General features: G+C 39.8%; 10 protein-coding genes across 10 annotated transcripts; 2 read left to right on the top strand and 8 right to left on the bottom strand. All coding sequences in view use genetic code 12, as the record gives it.

The window, feature by feature from the left end:
• Positions 1-89: 89 nt before the first annotated feature.
• Positions 90-1,109, bottom strand: MIT1 (mannosylinositol phosphorylceramide synthase catalytic subunit; the record flags this gene model as incomplete). Its single annotated transcript, XM_002619328.2, has 1 exon — positions 90-1,109. The coding sequence occupies one exon, from the start codon at positions 1,107-1,109 to the stop codon at positions 90-92; it is 1,020 nt and encodes a 339-aa protein (XP_002619374.2).
• Positions 1,110-2,099: 990 nt separating this feature from the next.
• On the bottom strand, positions 2,100-4,460 carry FOB63_000504 (uncharacterized protein; the record flags this gene model as incomplete). The annotated part of the gene is made up of 1 exon (XM_002619327.2): positions 2,100-4,460. The coding sequence occupies one exon, from the start codon at positions 4,458-4,460 to the stop codon at positions 2,100-2,102; it is 2,361 nt and encodes a 786-aa protein (XP_002619373.2).
• Positions 4,461-4,894: 434 nt separating this feature from the next.
• Positions 4,895-6,196, bottom strand: FOB63_000503 (amino acid transporter; the record flags this gene model as incomplete). The annotated part of the gene is made up of 1 exon (XM_002619326.2): positions 4,895-6,196. One exon carries the CDS (start codon positions 6,194-6,196, stop codon positions 4,895-4,897), a length of 1,302 nt encoding a protein of 433 aa, XP_002619372.2.
• Positions 6,197-6,958: 762 nt separating this feature from the next.
• ARO4 (3-deoxy-7-phosphoheptulonate synthase) lies at positions 6,959-8,056 on the top strand (the record flags this gene model as incomplete). Its single annotated transcript, XM_002619325.2, has 1 exon — positions 6,959-8,056. One exon carries the CDS (start codon positions 6,959-6,961, stop codon positions 8,054-8,056), a length of 1,098 nt encoding a protein of 365 aa, XP_002619371.1.
• Positions 8,057-8,236: 180 nt separating this feature from the next.
• Positions 8,237-8,730, bottom strand: FOB63_000501 (uncharacterized protein; the record flags this gene model as incomplete). The annotated part of the gene is made up of 2 exons (XM_066102451.1): positions 8,237-8,582; positions 8,672-8,730. The coding sequence occupies 2 exons, from the start codon at positions 8,728-8,730 to the stop codon at positions 8,237-8,239; spliced, it is 405 nt and encodes a 134-aa protein (XP_065958544.1).
• Positions 8,731-9,015: 285 nt separating this feature from the next.
• On the bottom strand, positions 9,016-9,978 carry FOB63_000500 (PAQR-type receptor; the record flags this gene model as incomplete). The annotated part of the gene is made up of 1 exon (XM_002619323.1): positions 9,016-9,978. The coding sequence occupies one exon, from the start codon at positions 9,976-9,978 to the stop codon at positions 9,016-9,018; it is 963 nt and encodes a 320-aa protein (XP_002619369.1).
• A 481-nt stretch (positions 9,979-10,459) lies between these two features.
• Positions 10,460-12,223, bottom strand: ARG2 (acetyl-CoA:L-glutamate N-acetyltransferase; the record flags this gene model as incomplete). The annotated part of the gene is made up of 1 exon (XM_002619322.2): positions 10,460-12,223. The coding sequence occupies one exon, from the start codon at positions 12,221-12,223 to the stop codon at positions 10,460-10,462; it is 1,764 nt and encodes a 587-aa protein (XP_002619368.2).
• Positions 12,224-12,250: 27 nt separating this feature from the next.
• On the bottom strand, positions 12,251-12,724 carry PSF2 (DNA replication protein; the record flags this gene model as incomplete). Its single annotated transcript, XM_002619321.2, has 1 exon — positions 12,251-12,724. One exon carries the CDS (start codon positions 12,722-12,724, stop codon positions 12,251-12,253), a length of 474 nt encoding a protein of 157 aa, XP_002619367.1.
• A 316-nt stretch (positions 12,725-13,040) lies between these two features.
• On the bottom strand, positions 13,041-14,834 carry FOB63_000497 (HbrB-like family protein; the record flags this gene model as incomplete). Its single annotated transcript, XM_002619320.2, has 1 exon — positions 13,041-14,834. The coding sequence occupies one exon, from the start codon at positions 14,832-14,834 to the stop codon at positions 13,041-13,043; it is 1,794 nt and encodes a 597-aa protein (XP_002619366.2).
• A 701-nt stretch (positions 14,835-15,535) lies between these two features.
• Positions 15,536-18,553, top strand: CHS1 (chitin synthase; the record flags this gene model as incomplete). The annotated part of the gene is made up of 1 exon (XM_002619319.2): positions 15,536-18,553. The coding sequence occupies one exon, from the start codon at positions 15,536-15,538 to the stop codon at positions 18,551-18,553; it is 3,018 nt and encodes a 1,005-aa protein (XP_002619365.2).
• Positions 18,554-18,596: the final 43 nt, after the last annotated feature.

Genomic DNA, 18,596 nt, shown 5'->3' with positions numbered 1-18,596 from the left:
AAGCGTTTCTAAAAATTCGTGAGAATGAAAAGGATAGACTAAGGTGAGGATAAAGTATGACGGATATTGAGGGAACAGGAAAGCGGGAACTAAACCAAGTTCTCCTCCTTTTCAAAGTCGATATTGACTGGTAAGTTGGAGTCCTTTCTCAATCTCCGCTTTTCGTTTCTTCTCTTCCAAGGAATCCTAGATGCCAACAGTTTGAATTTCTTGCTGAAGTTTGTGCGAATGCACCATTGGTAGAACCACCACTCCAACAAGAAAACGAATCCAGCAAGCAAAAAGCCACCAAACACAGCCATTCCAATATGGTTAGCCAAAGACTTGATCAATGCGGCATCATCTAAATGCCACGAAGATCCTGGTGCAATAGTGAAGAATGACAAGTCGTTATTCTTGTAGTCCTCGCGCATAAGGATTCTCACCTTCCAGGCCTCGGTGATACCCTTGCGTTTGAACTGGATTAACATGACGGAGAGGAACAAGGGACCGGTAGAAAACATGATGGTGATGTATGGAACCAACCAGTTTCTCTTGTACTTCTTGAGGTTGTCCACTGCCTTGAGGAAAAATGGATGCTTTGGCACTGAACCCAACACATCGTTGGAGATACCAGTTGGATCAGTGATACGAACAAAAGCAGGAACTGTAAGAAGAGGGTCTAATCTCCGCTTGCAGCCATCATCCAAATCAATGTAAACTCCACCGTAGTGGACAAGTGCAAAATATCTGATGGCATCAGCCCTTTGAATCGGATATGGGTACGAGTCCCAAGTATCGAGAAACCAAGGGTAATGCTCTGCAATGAGGTCTCTGGCCATTTCGTCGGTCCAGAGAATGTACTGGTAGTCCGGGTGCAAGTCGATGCAAGCTTGCTGGCCTGCTTGCCAGTGTTCAGGGATGTCTTCAGTCTTGTAAGTCTGGTGGATGATTTTGGGAATCACCAAAGGACGATTTAGTTTGCCATCAACAGGGTTTAATTCAACGTCAAGCAAAGCATCTGCATTTGGGTTATCCACAGTCAAACAAAGGAGATCGAAAGACAAATAGACCAAAAACATCACTAGGGCAAAGTGTGCCCACAATATACATTTCAACTCCTTTCTCATTCTTGGGTGGTGAAAATCAAAATAACCCTCCGAGGATCAAAACAAAAGTAGGAGTGGAGAAATGATTATTGGGGGGTTGGGGCTGTTATAAGCAGAAAACAAGTAATGAAGTCTGCCAGTATAACAGAAAAGATGAAAAAAAAAAAAATTAAAAATGAGTGCGTTATGTTGGTCTAAAGAAAAGTCAAACAATAAATAGAGTATGAAAGCACGTCGAGTTAGGAGAAGCTCAAGTGAAGGAAGCCGCAGTAAAGAGGCACGGCATGGAGGAAAAAAAAAAAAAAAAAAAAGCAATGAACCCGCGCAATTCCAGTTACGCAGAAAAGAAATTCAAAAAAAAAAATCTGTATATGCCCGACAAGACTGTTCAGTCTTATGTTAGTGCCGAAAGTAACCTCTAGTGTGCCCTCGTGGAGACTGCTTGCGGGTTTCGTTCGCTCGGGGGAAATCTTTTCGTTTCCGCTACGTTTATACCTCTGCGTATACGAGAAATAGAGACGGTTCGTGCGTGTAGTTTCTTTGCGAGGGCGGAGCAGTCATTTATCGCGAACATTTCCTCAAAGAAGCATCAGGTTTATGTGCAAATAGGGGTGCAAAAGTTTGCGCAGAAGGAAGCAACCGGTACATTCAGGCACATTGCAAATTAGCATTTCAGTGCCTGCTTCCATATCTCTCGGCGTTGGTTATCTATGAAGCAATCTTGAAATTGCACGCATCGAAACCCCAGTTCTGTCTTCGTCAGTCCAACGTGCACACCTCGTTTATGGTAGAATAGGGGGCTCTTGTCACCTGACCGTCGCGTGACTTTACAGTCTACCGTCTCATTACATCATGTTTGTTTTGATGGATAGGAGTTAATCCTGTAGCCTTACGCACCTACGACTATAACTCCGCTTATCGCCAAAAGTTTAAGTTATCTGCGATTGTAACTCCGGTTGTATTGCTCCTATAATGACTCTAACAAAGGCTGGTTTTCCAACTGCACACAGCTTAAAGCTTCGCCTTGGGCACCTCTAAATCCCGATCAAAGGTCTTGTCAACAATGTCAATCATGTAATTCAATGTGATGTCATCAATTTCGTTTTCATTGATCAATTTTTGCAAGAAGCGAAGCACAAACGTCAAGTCTCTGCTATTGATGATGATGACATATGCTTTGGTTCTAGACTTGTTTTTAAAGATCTTGATCAATCTCAAATTGTTCAAGTAGAACAAAAACGAGAGTAGGTATTGCTTATTGTATGTCTCTATCTGATACAAATTGCCTCTTTCTTGAACAGATTTCTTTAACCCTTCTGTTTGAATAATGCGCAACAACGTTTTCGTTGTGGGGTAGTCTCGCAGCATCAAAGAATCGTTGATCAATTGCTGCTCAGTAATTTGATTTCTTGACTTGGCATAAAATTTGCCAACTGTGGAATTCAAATTGTCAACGCACACCATGAATGAGTTGATGAAGGGTTGGATTATTACAAACAAAGTCTCAAGATATTTTTTGTCCTTCACCACATAGTCACTTGAGATTATGCCTGTCTCTTTAAACTTTTGCAAAATTGAAGATAAGTTGTTGCTCTCGTTGTAATCGTAATCAAATAAAAATTCGTTCTTAAGGAAACCAGTGAAAATGTAAAATAACTTATTGATTTGCTCAAGGTTCAGAGTTCGCAATAGGATAAAAGACGCCAAACATTTGTGAATAATTAGGTGGATGCCAAGGTTCTTGTAATACAAAAGTTCAAATGAGTTTTCAATCCTGATTTCATTAGTGTCGGGGTTAACTCTCGTATACTTGAAAAACTGAATAATCTGCGACTTGATTAATCCCGCCTTCTCGTCATTCGTTAATTTCGTTATAGCTGTTAGCATTCTCAAGTTCGTTTCGCTTATTTGCTCTTCCAAGTAGACTTGTACAATGAAGTCAAACATAGGAAGAAGAGCGTTCATTGAAAACGTTTCTAATCCATGCAAATAGTAAAAAGTTTGTATTGCGGTTCCCACAATAGAGCTTTGAGGAAGAAAAGATACCCCGTTGATCGCATGCATAATCTTGAAGCCAAGCTTTTTCAAATTTACATTCTCGTCTGCAATCAAATTGTCGGTTTCCTTCCTTTCTATCAAATTTCCGGGGTCTTGGACGAATGAAGAGAGTGTAAAGTTATCCGCTAACTTGATAAAAATCTTTCCGTGTAAAGTTCTATTCCTGTTATCAATGAAGCCATCTTCCAGTCTTTTAGGTCCATCCCTGTCCACTCCATAAATCAAATTTGTGACACCATTCGACAAAATGCTCATAAAGCTCTCCTGCTTCTTGTCTTTCCCGACCAATTCATTCAAATATCCTTCAGATTCGTAAACCCTTTCGTATGTGATTGAAATCGGTTGAACCAAAGAATCGAAATTTTGGTTCTTCTCCTTGAACCTCTGTTTAAGATAGATCGATACGAGGGTCTTTAAGATGCCGTATTTTGGTAGCAAAAGCTTACCATCTCTTGAGCGTGTACCTTCAATAAAAACTTCAAGGTTAATTTTGTTAACAAGAACATATTCAATGTAGTTATAGAGATTTTTTTCTGTGTATAGTTCATCGTTGAATGACCTCTTTATGAAAATCGCTCCAAGTCCTTTCAATATTCCTCCAAAAACTGCCACATTCAAATTCTCTCCTGCAATGACCATAGGTATCGCCATTTGAAAACGAATGAGAATCAAGTGCAACATGACATAATCAATGTGAGACTGGTGATTTGGGAGCAAAATTATTGACATTGGATCTTTCAAGTACTGCTTGTAAAGCATGTTGAATTCTTTCTTGTTGACCCATACTCCTTCGGGAAACATCTTAGAGACTGTTTTAATTACTGTCATGTAGCAGACTCTCAAAAAATGAATTGAACCGAAATTTGGAAGACTCTTCTTATTTTCCTTCGCGTAGTATCTTACCATGAAGTCCTTAACCTCTTTGAATCTTTTTGGAAAGTCCTTTCCTTTGATTAGGTTCATGCGTAATTCAGAATTGATTAAATCATAGACAATATCGTCCAAGTTTGAATCGCCTTCACGTAATTTGTGCAACATGTACTTTTCAGATGCCTTGTTGAAGCTCTTCGTCATTTTATGTACTGAATACTTTGTTTCAGCATTTGAATAAACTTCATTATAGTTGAATCCAGTCGCAAAGTGTAAAAAGTTTCCAAGAAGCTTCCAACTGAGAGAAACCTTTTCATTCGGCTTGGAATCTAGCACATCATCATTATCAGTAGGTAAAGGAAAAGTCAATTCAATGTTCGGGTGCGTCAAAGCACCCTCAAGAATGTTGATGTCAAAATCAGAATTAGAAATTTGTTCACCCATATTGAGTTATCAATGAGCGAGAAGTGTAGATTCTAGCGAGCTCTCTTCGAATAGATGTTATGATCTCTCACCCAACAAACATTGTCGCACCCCCACATTTAGCTTTTGTTTCCTGTTTAAGAAATTATGATTGCGCACGTCAAAAGCCAACCCCACCAGCTATTTCAAGATTGCTACTCAAAAGAGTAAATCATTAGAGAATACATTATGTTTTGAGCACTTGCTTCCACGCACGATTCATCTGCAACAATAAATAAAGTTAACGCAGCAATGAGGAACCGAAAAAGAAATGTTCTTTATTTTCTCAGCCATCGTTTATTTCTATTTCAGTGACGCATTGAACCTTTCCTCCATGACGACTTTCGCCGTACATCTGTATTATGAGCTCATGACCCTTTACCATTGTCCATGCAAATTATGGGCGGTTGATGTTTTCATCCAGTCCTACACCAACTCCGGCCTCTGTTGACCTGTAACTCACAAAGTTTGGTTTCTAACCATAGATTTATGCATCCGGCTAACATCACGCCAAACGAGTCGCTGATTCCGACGCAACCCATTGAAAACTCTCTCTTTTCTGGTGGTGCTTGCTCGCTAACTGACATAAATGTGTTGACGTACAGAAGTCCACCAAGGAGACCTTCGTAAAATATCAACATAAGGACTAGCCATATATTTGAAAAGGGCAAGTCAAAAATCGATTGGCATAACGTAATCAAGACGTTCAAAACCTGTAGCACGCTTAAAATGCTGAGATTGCTCACTCGGATTCCAAAGTTTATCGATGATCTAGAGACAAAGACTCCCAATTGATACAAAAACCCGTAAACAACATAAATGTCTCTGTACGAGGTAAAGAGCCATTTCGGTAAATCCTTTAATGGAAATAGCATTGTGGGAGATATTCCTTGGTTGATCACATATTCTGCAACATATACGGTGCATAATGGCAACATGAATGGTCTGATCAAAGGACGTATTTCTCCAAATGTATTCTTGATGTGTTGAATAATCAACTCTTTCCTGGATGCGTATGCCGTCATAGTTGGGAAACCTTCTTCTTGATCCACGGGATCTAGTCCGAATTCTGACATGTCCGCATCATTGATGGCAGAATATGATTGATCTAATACAGGCGCGGGAAGCATGAAGTAGTAAGCAAGGATGAAGCCTAATGGAGCAACGGCAAACAAGAGAAGGGCAATCCATACTTGGATTCCTAACACATTGGTTAAAAGCATAAAGAGAAAGCTTCCTGCGAGGCCAGCTCCACCGGTGCCAGAAGAAAAACCGCCAAGCGCTGACGTTGTCTCATAGTAATGAGTCAATTGAAGGAAGGATACTTCTCCTAAGCCTGAAGAAGCGGAGGCCATAACAATACCTAAGATTTTCGATACCGTAGCATCCTGATTTGTCAAACTTACAATCGCCATTCCCGAAGAAGAAAGAGCAACTAAAGTCCATATCCTTTGCCGGTAAGGTATCAAATGCATTACGAAAGGGGAAAGCACTTTAACCGTCAAGGATGGGATTATATCTGATAACAACACCACCGCTTTTGGTGTGGAGGGACCGACTAGGTCAACAGCGGCTGAAAGGATGACAACATAAAGAACATTGTTCAAGAGACCGAAAATGAAGAAGGCTAAGAATATCCGACGTCTATCAATGACCCAGATGGACATAGGTCTTGGTGGATTGTATGTTTCGAGGATGTAGTTATGCGCGATTAACAGGAAAGATGGATACTAAGTATGCTAAGATAAGGCCAAAATATACAGACTCCATAATCGTGTTCTGGAAGTCCCATGATACTACTTCGAAAAACTTAACTAGAGCAATCTCGTATGTCTTCCTGGTAGCACATTATAAGTATCGCATACACCATTGGAGTAGTTACGAATTTCGCAGCAAAAGTGTTCTTGAACAAAACGCATCTGGATGAGAAATTCGCATGAGTCTAGACAAGTGATTTTGTAATCAGGGTTCTGGAACAGCCAAGCTCATGATGACAACCAATTTATTGCGCTAATAGGATAGTGATGCTAGGCATCTATGAGTATTGTCGGCATTGCTTGCGTTCAAAGAAATGACTGAAATAACATAATTGTTTCTCCCCTTCTATATATTTTTTACGTGTATTTTGTAGACCAAAGCGACTAATATCAATGCGGAAAACAAAGTAGCCTACTCGACCCACGTGGAAAGAAGAAAAAACACTGATGGTGCCCTACAACATTCTTTATGCCTTAAAATGTGGCTTTAATGCTTAATGTGTATGAGGTGATCATTCTTGACCAATGTAACGCTTCATATTGCAGAAAACAACGTCAAAAGTGCATATAAGTACTGTACTTGCCAAGTTGAATAAAACTTTTGAGAGCAACACGCCTAAAATTTTTCGGGTGACTCAGTCATACACACTATTTTAAAGTTGCAAATCAAGAGAATTCTCCCTTCACCTTTTCCTACTCAACCTATATACATAGCTTTACAAAATGAGTCAAACGCCTATGCCTGAAGAATACGATGATACTAGAATTTTGGGTTACGATCCATTGATTCCACCTGCTTTGCTTCAAAACGAAATCAGAGCCACCAGAACTTCCTTGGATGTTGTTCTCAAAGCTCGTGTGGAGTCCTCTCAGATCCTTGCAGGAAAGGATGACCGTTGTCTCGTAATTGTTGGCCCATGTTCCATCCACGATACCGATGCTGCTTTGGAGTACGCTAACCGTCTTAAAAAGTTGGCAGCTGAGTTGGAACAGGACTTGGTGATTATTATGAGAGCATACTTGGAGAAGCCAAGAACCACCGTTGGTTGGAAGGGACTTATCAACGACCCTAATGTTGACAACACATTTGACATCAACAAGGGTTTGCGTGTTTCCAGACAGTTGTACGCTGACTTGACTGGCAAGGTTGGAATTCCAATCGGTTCCGAAATGTTAGATACTATTTCTCCTCAATACTTTTCGGACTTTTTGAGTTTTGGTGCTATTGGTGCCAGAACCACTGAGTCTCAATTGCACAGAGAGTTGGCTTCCGGCTTGTCTTTCCCTATTGGTTTCAAGAATGGAACGGATGGTAACATTGGTGTCGCATTGGACGCTGTGCAAGCTTCTTCTAAGGGCCACCACTTCATGGGTGTCACAAAGAATGGTTTGGCTGCTATTACCACTACCAAAGGTAATGACAACTGCTTCATTATTTTGAGAGGAGGAAAGAACTTTACCAACTACGATCCAGAATCAGTTGCTAAAGCCAAGAATGATATCGCTAAGAGTAATGCTCCTCATATCAAATTGATGATTGACTGTTCGCATGACAACTCCAAGAAAGACTACAAGAACCAACCTAAGGTATTGGATTCTGTCGTTGAACAAATCTCTCAAGGTGAAGACTCTATCATCGGTGTCATGATTGAGTCCCATATTCATGAAGGTAAGCAGAGCATGCCTTCCGGAAACCAAGGCAAATCTGCTTTAAAATACGGTGTGTCTATCACTGACAGTTGTGTCTCTTGGGAGACTACCGTTGACATGTTGAAAGGTTTGTCTAAAGCTGTTCAAGCAAGAAGAGCAAAGAAAAATTAGGAGGCTCGGACACTTAGTGTTTCGGGGATCTCATGAAAGAAAAATAATCAAATAAACTTTGAAACACAACAATGAGTTGGTGGACCTTTGTGTTTTAGTATCACGATAGGCACTTAATGTCCGTAGTTGGATCGTATTCGTTTCTTATATGAATTGTAGATCTACTTCTATAACCTATTATCAAGTCCAAGGGAAATTGACTAGACTCCTAATCTCTATACTCTCCAAATCACTTCCTTCATCAGATATATGCTCTAACAACGGCTGGAGCTGTTTGTTACTAGCATAATATCCGTGTGTCCTTTTGAATGGGTTCCTTTGTTTTTTCTTGTCTAACAATGGATGGGAAATACCGTACCAATCTTTTTGAAAGTGAGAGAGGGCATGCTTCTTTTCACTGGCCATCAAGTCAGCGAAATATCGTGCACGCTTCGAATCATCGAATTCAGGATTAGGCGAGTTGCCAATATAATTAACCTTTTCCACAGGGAATTGAAGGGCCTCCTGTAAATGATGATTAACAAACCTCTCGTGTTTAAATTGAAAGCCGACTACACTAATCCGTTCTGGATAAGTCTCCTTTATTTCGAAGAATCTGCAGATCAGAAAAATCACGTTCTCGAATGAGTCTCTCGCAAATTCTTCAAGGCAAATTCTATCGAAAACTGGGTCATCACCATACAAAGCTTTTGCAAGTTGATAATATGAGTATGCTTCTGATTGGGGACCCGCATCTTTTTTTGTTTGACCCCCAGATATAACTAAAACAGCATGTGAATCATTCTTTAATTCTTTGATACTTTTAGATACGTGATCAATAAAGCATAGGTGATCATTGCCCTCATATTGGAACGGTGCTAAATGCCACTCGTCTCTCTGTTCCCCTTTGGATGGGCCACCTGACCAAACAGAATGGCAAGGTAAAATGATCAAATGATTCATGAGCACAACGTGTATTTTTATGATAGAGTGCGCGTATGTAAATAGTGATAACATGCTACAAGAGCCTTCCAGTGGCAGTAAGCTGCAACCACAACCATAACATGAAAGATTTGATGAGAGTGGCCGAACAAATCAAACTTCCCTGGCTTCATTTTATCGAGCAATGTTTCTTCTTCGCCTTCTGGATGTTCAACATGGAAAAACCTTTCTGGAACTCGTAATGCATAAAGACAAGCACCCAAGATATAAAAGACACCTTCTGCACAGCACCAGTTAGCTGCCGACCTTCCGATAGCGTCTTTCCAACCAAACATTTTAACTCCTGCAACAATGGGTAATGTTCCAGACAACCCAAATAAAATGAACATAAAAGACCGAAACGGTCTGTAATCAGGAGTAGAGAACTTATCATCAAAGGTAACTTTGGTGCATGCCGTGCCTAAGAGGAAAAATAGTAGAAGAAACCCATTTCTAACCTTCGGAACGTCGTAAAAGGCGAAAAGAATGATAGAGTTCAAGGAGCATGTGATCATGACTATAATACCAAAGTAATCACATTGATTTCCGAACTTGCTTGCTTTGTGTGAGTGGGACTTGAAAAGATGAAATAATGCGGACAGTGTCAAACAGAAGGTAGCAGCTCCTCCAAATTGAAGAAAGTTAAGTCTCTCCCAAATACCTAAGTCATTCTCATACTTTTCAATTCTCCAGTTAATGAAAACTATCACAGCAATACTGGAGAATATAGATGGTAGAAGATGGGAGTATACATTGACTGACTCATTGTGCAAATATGTGAGTGATTTAATACATTCCTTGTAGCTAGCTGTTTCTTTGACATACCCAGACCGGATGTAATGGTTATCTTGTTGCCAAGGGTCCAATTCATGATAATAGTACACTCTTCTGGCCTTGGACATAGCATTCGGTTCCTTTCTTTCGTACGTGTTAGATGTGGTATTCCTTTGTCTGAGGCTCATAATATGACAAATATCGGGTACTTAATATATTTGTCTAGAAGTTGGCACGATTCGAGACCCAACAATTTATGGCTTTGCATATTGGCTACTGGTTCTAGGAATACATAAAACCAATCTTGTAGAAGACATGTGAAATGAAATCTACACTGAAGGTCATAATTGGTGAAACACGTATAATTTACTCACCTGGCTTGATTAGCGCAGAACTGGAGCCCATGAGTCTGCCATGTTGGAAACCAATTGTTCTCTTCTACAAGAAATGATCATGCAGATGATGATACTCACACACAATATGCGCCTAATGGATTCCGATTTATTCCATGTGGGTCGTAAATTTCAATTCAGGAAGACGTTGAAAACTCATTTTTCCATTTTCACTGTTTTTGACTATTTCACATCGAAATGAGATCATGTTTCCATGATAACAAAGTCGCTTACATCAACATCTGAATATGCGTGTTAGGCCAAATCGCACTTACTGCTAGTTAAATGAAGGCTCTATAGACTCTATGAGATCCGAGTACATCCGAAGCTTGCTTGTTATATCAATCGAATCATGTTTCGATGAATCAAGACGAGCTCCCAATCTATTCTTGAAAATGTCACCCGTGTAAAATAATTTCCAAGGAGAGTCCTGGAGACCTAGTGAGCCACGACATCTTTCGAAATACCACTTGTTCACAGGATTATTCGCTCTCGATCTCCAAATTAATTCGCCTTGATGTGACTGAGAGACTAGCTTGAAGATTATGTCTGCCAAGCTAGGTAATCCCTGATTAGCTACTGAAATGGCAAATTTGTCCAAGTATGCAACTCTTTGTCCATCTGCAAGCTCCTCCCACGTAACAATTGCTGCGCCATCATAATCACCTACTATGATTATTGATGCTATGGAGTTTTGAATCCTCCTCCTATACTTTTCCTTGTCCAATGGCCTTCTGAAGGAATCACTAATCAAATTAAAGAGCTTGTCTTCATCAACTAGACCATCACGGACTAGGTTCAGGAAAGTAAAGTGATTGTCGTACGAGAATTGATCGAGGACAGTGACTTCGAATCCTTTCTTTAAAATTGAGGTCGAAACCTGGGGTGTTCTTTCGAGTGAAGAGGGTAATGACGAGGATATTATTGGTCGATCAGTCAAAACGTTATAAATAACGGGGTTCAAGCTATCGTTGTTCAATGCAATCACCTCGGGTGTAGTTATTATTCCTGTTGTATCATTATTTCCCGATTTCTGTGCAGAGAGCTCTAGAATATCGTTCATGATATGCAAATTTTTCAAGTGTTGGTCTCTCACCTCAGTTTCAAGAAAGCCGATATACATTTCTGAAATAATATCAGATAATTCTTGTGACAAGTTGATGAATACATGACTAGTCTGGTTTCTCTCGATGGATGGAATTCCGCCGAGCTTATCAGCAATCACCACTTTCTCTAAAGTAAGCAAGCTTGAGTGGTTCAATAGATCCAAGCAGATCGTATAAAGTGCTTCATTCGCATCCACGAACTTCTGCACCCCCGTTGCTGACGTATACTCAATAGGCTGTAAAATTGGTATGATTCCTTGATAAAGAGGAATGAGAATTTGCTCTAAACTCGATATCGTGAGCCGTTCGCCCTTCCTTATAAATGGAGAGCGAACAATGGATGATTTTATAGTTGAAGTTTCCTCTTCGGCCTTCTTAGCTAAGTATTGGTTCAACTTGTAGGCCTGGTGCATGGCATGTGAGGTTCTTGCCTTGAAGTTAGTTGTCTCAACAGATGCGTTGTCTAACACAATGATAGGTGAAATACCCAAGTGAACCAATCTTCGGAACGTCTCTGTTATTCCTTCCCACAACTCAATTGAGCCATCCATGACACATATTTTGAATAATGCTACTCGCAAGGGGATCTTGCGCAACTTGGTTTCCTCTTCATCGTAGACATTTAAAAAAGGGTCCTGCCCTCTTAAGAATCTGTTGATAAACAACTCTCTTTGGTGGTCTCGTTTTTCAAGTTTTGGGGCTACTGTCGTGTTTTCGAATGATATATCACTGAAATCAAATTGATTTTGATACTTGTAAAGGTAGTTCTTCGCTTCCCGCTTAGTAGTCGTGGATTTGAGAATCGACAATATGAGATTTCTTTTTGCGTCTGTCACATACTTCGTCGTTTTAAAGTTGGATATGAATTGTCTATTTAGGGTCTTGAAATTGCTCATTATGGTGAAGTAAACCTGCGTCACTTTTCGGAAGCACAGATAAATACTCATGACACGTGACTTGCGTTAATCTGATTCGTAGTTATCCTGAACATCCTCTCCTTCGTTCGTGCTTTCATGCAATTGTCTCAACTTGTTCATTACATTAAGAACAAATGGCCTTATTTCATTTATTTCCATGAGCGAAAGCCCGTTGAGTTGGATGTTAGATTCGTTGAGCTCTTTCAACCCTCGGCGAGCTTTCAGCTGTCGAACTTCACGAAGATCTTGTATGATAGACTTTATTTGACTTGAAGAATCATGAATATCATCTGCTGCACTATGAAGTAGCACTTTAGATACTTCTAGCCAATTCCACGGTAGTAATGAAAACAGGTCAACGAACTTTTTCTCTTCATCATACTTCTCCTTCAAATATGCATAATTAAGCCAATCCGGTGGCACTATATTGCACTTCCCTTGCGATTTAAGAATCAATGCTACCCACAATGGAACTTCAATTCTCCTCATAGCCCGCAAAGCAGGCAAAGACGTCTGCATGGTTAGTAAGCAAAATCATTCAAATAAAAGCCATATTCGAGTGGAAATCCGTCTTGTTTCACCTTATTTTTATGCTCAGAGTCATTATTACATACACCTATGAGGTCCAACTTCTTCATGGAGTATCTCGGGAGTATTGTTATCTGCTCATTTTCAGAGAGAAATTGAATCTCGGATGGCATGAGCCTTTGTCTCAAGCTTACTGGCAATACCATCTTTTTTGCACCACTTGCTAAATGAATTAGGTTCTTGTCCTAGTACTGATAGTCTTGTATTTTATGGGCTGGAAGATACGAAACGTTTGAAATCGCGAAGATCAGCGCGACATTAAATTGAACCCATGCACGAACTCCTCGAACGCGAGTTCCTCTACCAGCTGATCATCTGAATTACCTGATGCAAGCTTCAGATGAGAACGAATGATCCCAAAACACTTCTTCAACGTTTTAAACACATCCGGTCGACTTTGAAAGTATGTTTTTTCTTCTGGATATAAGGAGGACGGTATTGTCCTGGCTTTCGTGGTCTCCATAGGAAATGGCGATTTTGAAATTTCGGAGCCTCTATGGTTTAAATGAGGCATGATCACAGCATCGCGGAAAGCCTTCAAAAGAAGACTTTCAACTCTGATTTGGTTTGTGCCCTTTTTTCCATTTTGGTTTTCTTCCTCATTAAGAAACAATTGTAAGGGGTAGAAAACGTTAAGTAGATAGTATCTCACCGATTTGTTAAAGTATTGCCATGTATCGCTGATTATTTCCCATTCATGCAAAAATTCATTAAGTCTCAATCCTTTAGTATTTTGGTTTTGTGATTGAGTACGAGTGATCATTGTCTCTGAAAATCTCTTCCCACCCGTCTCATTCACTGAGCTATTGAACCCTTTATCCTTGGCAATAGTTGAGCAGCACTTTTCAAAAAACTTGCAGAGCTCCTGGATCAACTCTTTTTTTTTTAGCTCCACGGCGTCATTTATGTTCTCCTTGAGAGAAGAATCGTCATCGATCCCTACAATAAGGGAGCTTCTGCCCTTCTCTGTACGTCTGAGTGACTCCATTTCTTGTTCCTTCAAAAGGTTCTTCACAAGTTTCTGGCGTACAAAATTTGCGGCATGTTCCATCGTTAATGGAAGTTGAGGGGCTGTTCGTCCATTAGATAACGTCGTTTGTGATGATGGTATGAAAAGCGTGTGCATCATTGCAAACAAGTCAGAAAATATCTGGGAATACTTCTTTTCGCTCTCGATGGGAGTCAAAGGTAGATCATCGTCCGTGAAATGTTTGTCCTGTTCTGTGTTCAGAGGATTCGGTGAATCCATCATGCTTCTGTGCAACTTGGATTGCATAAATTGATCTGTAGAAACCAGGTACTTCCTGTGTATTTCCAGAATTGCTGGAAGGTCTGTGTTTCCATCAGCAGAATTCACCATGAAATTTGGATCTGTAAAGTTGAATAAGATGGCAGAATTTAGATCGGATACAAATGAATTGGAACTTTGCGATGATAAACTGACAGACGTCCTATGAGGTAAAGAGTTGAACAGCTTAGTAGTACTGGATCCGTCTTCTTGTAGTTTGATTGAATCTGCTTTGGACTGTCCGTGTGGACGATGAAAAATATGGTTTAAGGAAATTGGCGACGGGGCTGTTTTCTTACCGTATTCGTCAACACTTGATGAGCTCAACAACTTTTTTGGCACTTTCAATGCATGGTGTCCCGTGGTTTGAATTGTGAGGTCTGGTTTGGACATGGACTTGTTTGTTATTTTAAACTTGGGCTGCTTCCGTGAAAGTTTGAAAAGTCCTTTATGAGACGAAGACGTATCGTCTCCAATAACAGAGCCGGGTAGATCTAGTGTCAGAACCACATCACTGCCCTCATTTATGGTAGAGGAGGATCTATTTCTCGTGAAAAATCTTGCCAATGAGTTTGATTTCAGAGTGTTGATAGTAGTAGCATCGGACGACACGGAGACATTGGTAGGTTGCTTTTTTAGGGTGTTGAAACCAACACTAGAAACTTGAACCGGCATTCTCTGTGAAGGTAATGACGACAGTGATGAGTCATTTTTATGCAAGTATAAGGAAGTTTTGATATTATCTTGGGACATCAAATCTGCAAGATCTTAGATACACAAGATCCACACCATATTACAGAGTCCCATTATGCACACTTCTCAAGTATAGACAAACGCTTCGTATATGGCTAGAAGACTAAGCGATTAATCAATAGTATTTTGTTGCCCTTTTTGCCCTTTTCATGTAACTGTCTTAAAATTTTTCTAGATAAACTTGAACAGTTTCTTGGGGTGATTCAATTGTTGATGTTTGGCGGTTTCATCCTAAAATTGCAAAAAAAAAAAAAAAAGACGTTGTTCATGGTATCATACTACATGGTTTAAAAAACTTCATATTTAGAAAGCACAAGAAAAAATCGAAACATCGTTTTTGTGGGATATATCTAGAAGTGTCTGAATGCTTGAAAGACTAATTAATTGGCTGTGAATAACACGGTTTTGAGAATATTTGCATCTAGTTCTTGAGCAACAGATGAAGTCGATTTCAATTCTAGATTCAATAGAGTTCTGAACACAAGGTGCAAAGAAAATTGTCGTCAATGACTACTGTAATAACGATGTTTTTCATTTACGTGTTTGAGAATAATTATTTTTGTTGTCACTTATATTTCCCTTTTGGGACGTATCAAAAACAAAACATCGACAAGCTCATATATCGAAGATGCTAAGCGATTATTACTGATTTCTTTCGAAGATTTACACCATTCTTTATTGACCACACCTAGAAAAGGAAAATGGTTAATCCTTTCGAGGAGAATGATCCTTTCTTTGACGCTCTGGAACCTTCGCTCCCTAATGCTGCATTCACTAGTGATAGGACATCTCCCAGACGACTCTATCAAATCGATAGAGAACAAGAAGAAAATGATTCCAGCTTTGGAGGAATACCCGAATCTGTTCGCTCGAGCCCCAATCATCGCCAATCACCAAATATATTTACCAGAAGCTCAACCCATGCTAAACAATTTGCGGCAAATATTTTACAGACCCCCACGCCTTCTTTGAATTTTGAGACCCATAAGACTCCAAGAGCAAGATACACATTGGACGAAAGTCCCAAGAGGGAAAGACAAGGCGGTATCATCATTTCGAAAGAAGACTCGCTTCCCAATGAATATGATGGTTCCCCACATCGTCTAGAATTTAGAAGATCTTTGCAAAGCTCTAACAGAAGTGAGCGACTTTTAGAGCCACCACAACCTATATTCTCTAGAGAAACTTTCGTTGAAGCGAATGAAGCCGGCATGAAAGATCAGGCTGATGAGCAAACGCTTCATCTGCATGGCGACTCCGAGTATGGATACGACGCCTATCAGAAAGAGTACGAAGACGTTGAGACTTTCTCTGATCGTAACACTGTTTACACGTCTGATTCATATGTAACAGGCGTAGAGAGTGATTACTTCGGAAACTCCCTTGATAAAGATATGATGAGAAATGTCTCCGAAAACTATGTCCCCAATCGTGAAAAAACTTTGACAAAAAGAAAAGTGAGATTAGTCGGTGGAAACTCTGGGAACTTAGTACTCGAAAATCGGATTCCAGATGAGTTAAAAAAAGTCCTAACGAGGACAGAATCACCTTTTGGCGAATTCACAAATATGACCTATACGGCATGCACTGCTGAGCCCGACGACTTCGTGAGTGAAGGGTTTACACTAAGAGCAGCAAAGTATGAAAGAGAAACAGAAATTGTCATCTGTGTTACAATGTACAACGAGGATGAGCGCTCTTTTGCTAGAACTATGCATGGGATTATGAAAAATGTTGCACATTTATGTTCCAGATCCAAGTCTTCAGTATGGGGAAAGGATTCCTGGAAGAAAGTACAGGTAATAATTGTTGCAGATGGCAGAAACAAGGTTAGCGAATCGGTTTTGCAATTGTTGACCGCTACCGGTTGCTACCAAGAAAACCTTGCAAGGCCATATGTAAACAACAAAAAAGTAACTGCTCATTTGTTCGAATATACCACCCAAATATCGATTGATGAAAACCTTAAATTTAAGGGAGATGAAAAAAGCTTAACCCCAGTCCAAGTTTTATTCTGTTTGAAAGAAAAGAACCAAAAGAAAATTAATTCTCATAGGTGGCTCTTTAATGCCTTCTGTCCTGTTTTGGATCCAAATGTGATCATCTTGTTGGACGTGGGCACCAAACCAGATAATCATGCTATTTACAACTTATGGAAAGCTTTCGATAGGGATTCTAATGTTGCTGGCGCCGCTGGAGAAATTACTGCCATGAAGGGTAAAGGATGGATTAATCTCACAAATCCATTGGTCGCTACACAGAACTTCGAGTATAAAATGTCCAACATATTGGATAAACCTCTTGAGTCTGTTTTTGGATACATATCGGTTTTACCGGGAGCTCTTTCTGCTTACAGGTACATCGCTTTGAAAAATCACGATGATGGTACCGGTCCTTTAGCATCCTACTTCAAAGGTGAAGACTTATTGACGTCGCATCATGAAAAGAATAGCAAGACAAACTTTTTTGAAGCTAATATGTATCTTGCAGAAGACAGAATCTTATGCTGGGAACTTGTTGCTAAGAGAAACGAGAGTTGGGTTCTAAAATTTGTGAAGCTGGCGACAGGTGAGACTGATGTACCAGAAACTGTTCCGGAATTTTTATCCCAAAGACGAAGGTGGATAAACGGAGCTTTTTTTGCTGCATTGTATTCACTAAGACATTCGAATCGAATTTGGCTCACTGATCACTCTTTTGCAAGAAAATTTTGGTTCTGTGTTGAGTTCACTTACCAATTCATCAGTTTGCTTATGTCCTTCTTTTCTTTGAGTAACTTCTATCTCACATTCTATTTCTTGACTGGTTCGTTGATTCATAACAAAGGATTAGGACGCGGAGGTTTCTGGATTTTCACAATCTTCAACTATCTATGCATTTGCGTTTTAACTTCAATTTTCATTTCATCCATTGGCAATCGCCCCCAAGCGTCTAAAAACATTTTTAAGTCTTTGATGATTTTGCTAAGCGTCTGCTCATTATATGCCCTCATTGTCGGTCTTTATTTTGTGATCCATACAATTCAACTATATGGAATGGGCGGATCATCATCGTACGTGCTAGCGAGTATTGTGGTATCTTTGTTGGCTACTTACGGACTTTACACGCTTATGTCCATTTTGTACTTGGACCCTTGGCACATGTTTACATGCTCGTTGCAATACTTTATGATGATTCCGACTTACACATGTACGTTGCAGATATTTGCATTCTGCAATACTCATGATGTATCTTGGGGCACAAAAGGTGAAAATAATTCCAAAGAGGACCGTACAAAATATGTAATTCAACAGAACGAAGCAGGTGAATTTGAAGCAGTTGTTGTTGATTACAATATCGACGAAGTCTATCTTGAAACATTATACAACATTAGAGCCAAACGGTCGAATAATAAGGTCAAGAGGAATTCAGAGAAAAAAGAAATTGTTGATGGAGAAGATTATGCTAAGGATGTACGAACCAAAGTGGTTCTTGTTTGGCTTTTAAGTAACTTGATCTTTATTTTGATAATGTTGCAAGTGTACGATGCTGGTCAAACAAAGAAAAACTACTATCTTGCATTCATTCTTTGGCTTGTTGCAGTTCTTGCCTTCTTCCGTGCAATAGGGTCGATGGGATATTTACTTCAAAACCTTGCAAGACGACTTGTGGAGGCTAATAGCAAATGGAAACATAAAAGGGAAGGTTATGCATACACTAACACTAACCTGCTCAATTAGCTTCAATAAGTATCATGAGGCGAACCAAACTATCCATATCTTT

This window comes from Clavispora lusitaniae (genome assembly GCF_014636115.1).
Source record: "Clavispora lusitaniae strain FDAARGOS_655 chromosome Unknown tig00000003_pilon, whole genome shotgun sequence".
NCBI classification, from domain to species: domain Eukaryota; kingdom Fungi; phylum Ascomycota; class Pichiomycetes; order Serinales; family Metschnikowiaceae; genus Clavispora; species Clavispora lusitaniae.
This window is presented reverse-complemented; position numbering and strand designations above follow the sequence as displayed.